Source organism: Cupressus sempervirens, chromosome 4 (genome assembly GCF_028749045.1).
Source record: "Cupressus sempervirens isolate cs-2001-9-10 chromosome 4, ASM2874904v1, whole genome shotgun sequence".
Taxonomy (NCBI): domain Eukaryota; kingdom Viridiplantae; phylum Streptophyta; class Pinopsida; order Cupressales; family Cupressaceae; genus Cupressus; species Cupressus sempervirens.
Window position 1 is genome coordinate 801,256,536 of NC_143121.1, and position 2,617 is coordinate 801,259,152.

The 2,617-nt window shown below is 38.7% G+C and overlaps 1 protein-coding gene across 1 annotated transcript; it reads right to left on the reverse strand.

Moving 5' to 3' along the window:
* Positions 1 to 285: 285 nt before the first annotated feature.
* LOC149563816 (uncharacterized) lies at positions 286 to 1,225 on the reverse strand. The gene is made up of 2 exons (XM_089824081.1): positions 1,031 to 1,225; positions 286 to 935 (listed from the first exon to the last, which is right to left on the reverse strand). The coding sequence occupies exons 1-2, from the start codon at positions 1,202 to 1,204 to the stop codon at positions 339 to 341; spliced, it is 771 nt and encodes a 256-aa protein (XP_089680207.1). The 5' UTR covers positions 1,205 to 1,225; the 3' UTR covers positions 286 to 338.
* Positions 1,226 to 2,617: the final 1,392 nt, after the last annotated feature.

Below are 2,617 nucleotides of genomic sequence, written 5' to 3' on the forward strand. Positions count from 1 at the left end.
AGTACATGCATAATCAACCATTAGAACCTAGAGTAATTGAAGAGTATCTCCCCTCTGAATTACAACAAAACTACAAATAAATCCTTTCTATCTCCTAATACAAGTGCCAATGGAAAAACAAAACGGTAATTACGAAGAGTAAAATTAAAAGGAAACTTGCCCCACACTATCATGAGTAGAGAAAAGATCTTATTAGACAGCAACTCTCAAAGCCTAGTAGTGGACCCAATGGGACATCGTTAAACCATATGATCAACATGTAATAAGAAACATGAATTAATGGCACAAATAAGGCTGTTGATCATCCACCTTGTACCACAAGATTCTTGGCTTTTTTTTCAAACTTTACCAATCTTTAAGCAAAGCGGGAACTTTACAACCTTGGTCACATGGAGCGGACCTCCCCACGCTGCCTCGAAATCTGGTCTAAACTCGGCCAAGATGTCTTCCCTGCCCACCAAGCCAGACCCCGTTCCCAGTACTCCAAAATACTCCTCAAACGTCTTCTTCTCTTCGATTTCCACTTTTATTCCCTCCACAACTCTGAACGGAAAAGGCAGAGTCTCGTATTCCTCCAACACCAATTTCCTAGCCGGACTAAAAAGCGGGTAAGTTCTCTCAAAAAACCGCTCGAAAACGGCATCCACAGGCGGATCTACAATTAGCTTCCAGTACCCCCACACCGCAATCACGCCGCCGGGCTTCTTCAACACGCGCTTCACCTGCGGATAAAATTTATCCAAATCGAACCAGTGGACGGCCGTCGCGGCTGTTACGAGGTCCACAGAAGAATCGGGGCCGACGGCTGATAGCAGTTCTTGATCGCTCATTGACGGCGCCGTAACGGCGTATGTTATGTTGGGGCGGTGCTCTGCGTGTTGAATCTGCCCCTCACTCGTATCTGTGGCCACCACTTTGGAATAGTAATTTGATAACTGCTTATCCATTCACACACATGCAACAGACTGTTATATAGATCTGAATGGCACACGTGTGATAAATAAGAAATGATGAGCTTGTTAGCAGTTACCTCAGTCGCGGCTTGGCCAGTGCCAGTGCCCACATCCCATGCAAGATCGTGTTGCGGAGTGAGGGAAGAGAGGAAGGAGAAGAGTTGAGCGGGATAGCGGGGTCTGAACTGTGCATAATTTTTAGCGACAGCGCCGAAGACCTGTTTTACATCGGGAAAGTCGGTATCGTCCATGGCTTCGGTGCAGACGGACCATTTAGCCTCTCCCATGTATATGTTACATGTATACAAGGATGTGTGATAAACTATTTTAAAAGAGTCTTATTTGGGCGGCCGAGCTTTTTAGTTTAAGCTTTGTCTGCAACTTATTTTCCTTGTTTTGGTGTTTAAATTAGAATGAGTATGCCGTGGCGACGGTAACCATTGGTTTTTGTCCAAGCCTCAAGTTGAGTATGCTACGAGATTTATGTTATTTTGTTTGTCAAAAGAGAAGCTTTGTCCTTACCACGCGCTAATGAGATTTTACAACACAAATAAAAGCTACCTACCAATGAAGCATCTTTTGGGACAGAAGCAGTATATTTTTATTAAGAAGATTGTAGTGTTCTGTTTGTCTGGAAGTGGAGCTTTCTTGTCTCTGTCTTGTTGGTTCACGAGCCTAGTATAAGATTTCAAGAACGAAATTAAGAAGTCTTTTTAATAATATAATTTTTTCCGAGGTGGGACTTGAAATTATAAATTATCTAATATTGGAGACAAATTTTAAAAGACAAAATCAAAATAGCAAGAGGGTGAATTAGAAACACATTTCTTGTTGTATTGATATTGGCAAGCAAATAAAGTTTTTAGTTTGTCATACTAAAATATGTTAGTTCATCTTATATAAGAGAGTAAAGTCATTAGACACTCAAGAATAAGGCACTGGCTAAATAGTCAAATATTTGCACTTCGGTAAGTGCATTTCATAATGTATGGTCATGCCTCATATATGTTTCCATGCCCATGAAGTCTTGATAACTTTGTCTTCTATACTATGTCCTTGCTTTGTATGAGGCATAATGACGAAGCATGGAACGGGCACTCACCAAGGTGAAAATATTTAGCTATTTAGCCATGGCCCAAGAGTAGAAGTAAAATTAATTATAAAAAATTGCAAACGTGATATCACTATTATTCAAATTTATGTGGATCAATCCAAAGCTGAAAATTTTACTACGGTGCAAAAGGCAATAAATTGTGTGCCTAACAAAAGTACACAAAGAACTATCATAAACATCAAAGAAAACACATATGTGTGAGCTTTAACTTGGGCTACATATATTTGTTTTAGTGTTTTACCTACATTTTGCATGTTGTCAACTTATACTATCTAATTTTTTGTGACTTGATTGATAACATATAAAAGGTAACAATTAGTTTAAACAAAAAAGAAACATCATCATACATGGAGATGGTGGAGACAACATTCATATTTGATGGAATGACAATTTCTATTGATGTCGCAAACTTAATTTATAAAGACATTGACTTTCATGTGAAGCCATTTTGTGTTATTGGTTTGAAATTTATTATTTCAGAAGTAAATGTGATAATTTTTAAAACACAAATTGCATGCACCAAATAATTTTTTTTCTCATTAAGCTTTAC

Coding starts and splice junctions, on each gene's coding strand:
- LOC149563816 (XM_089824081.1), bottom strand. CDS start 1,204: ATGGACGATACCGACTTTCCCGATGTAAAACAGGTCTTCGGCGCTGTC. Junction 936..1,030: donor CTGGCCAAGCCGCGACTGAG/GTAACTGCTAAC, acceptor ATGGATAAGCAG/TTATCAAATTACTATTCCAA.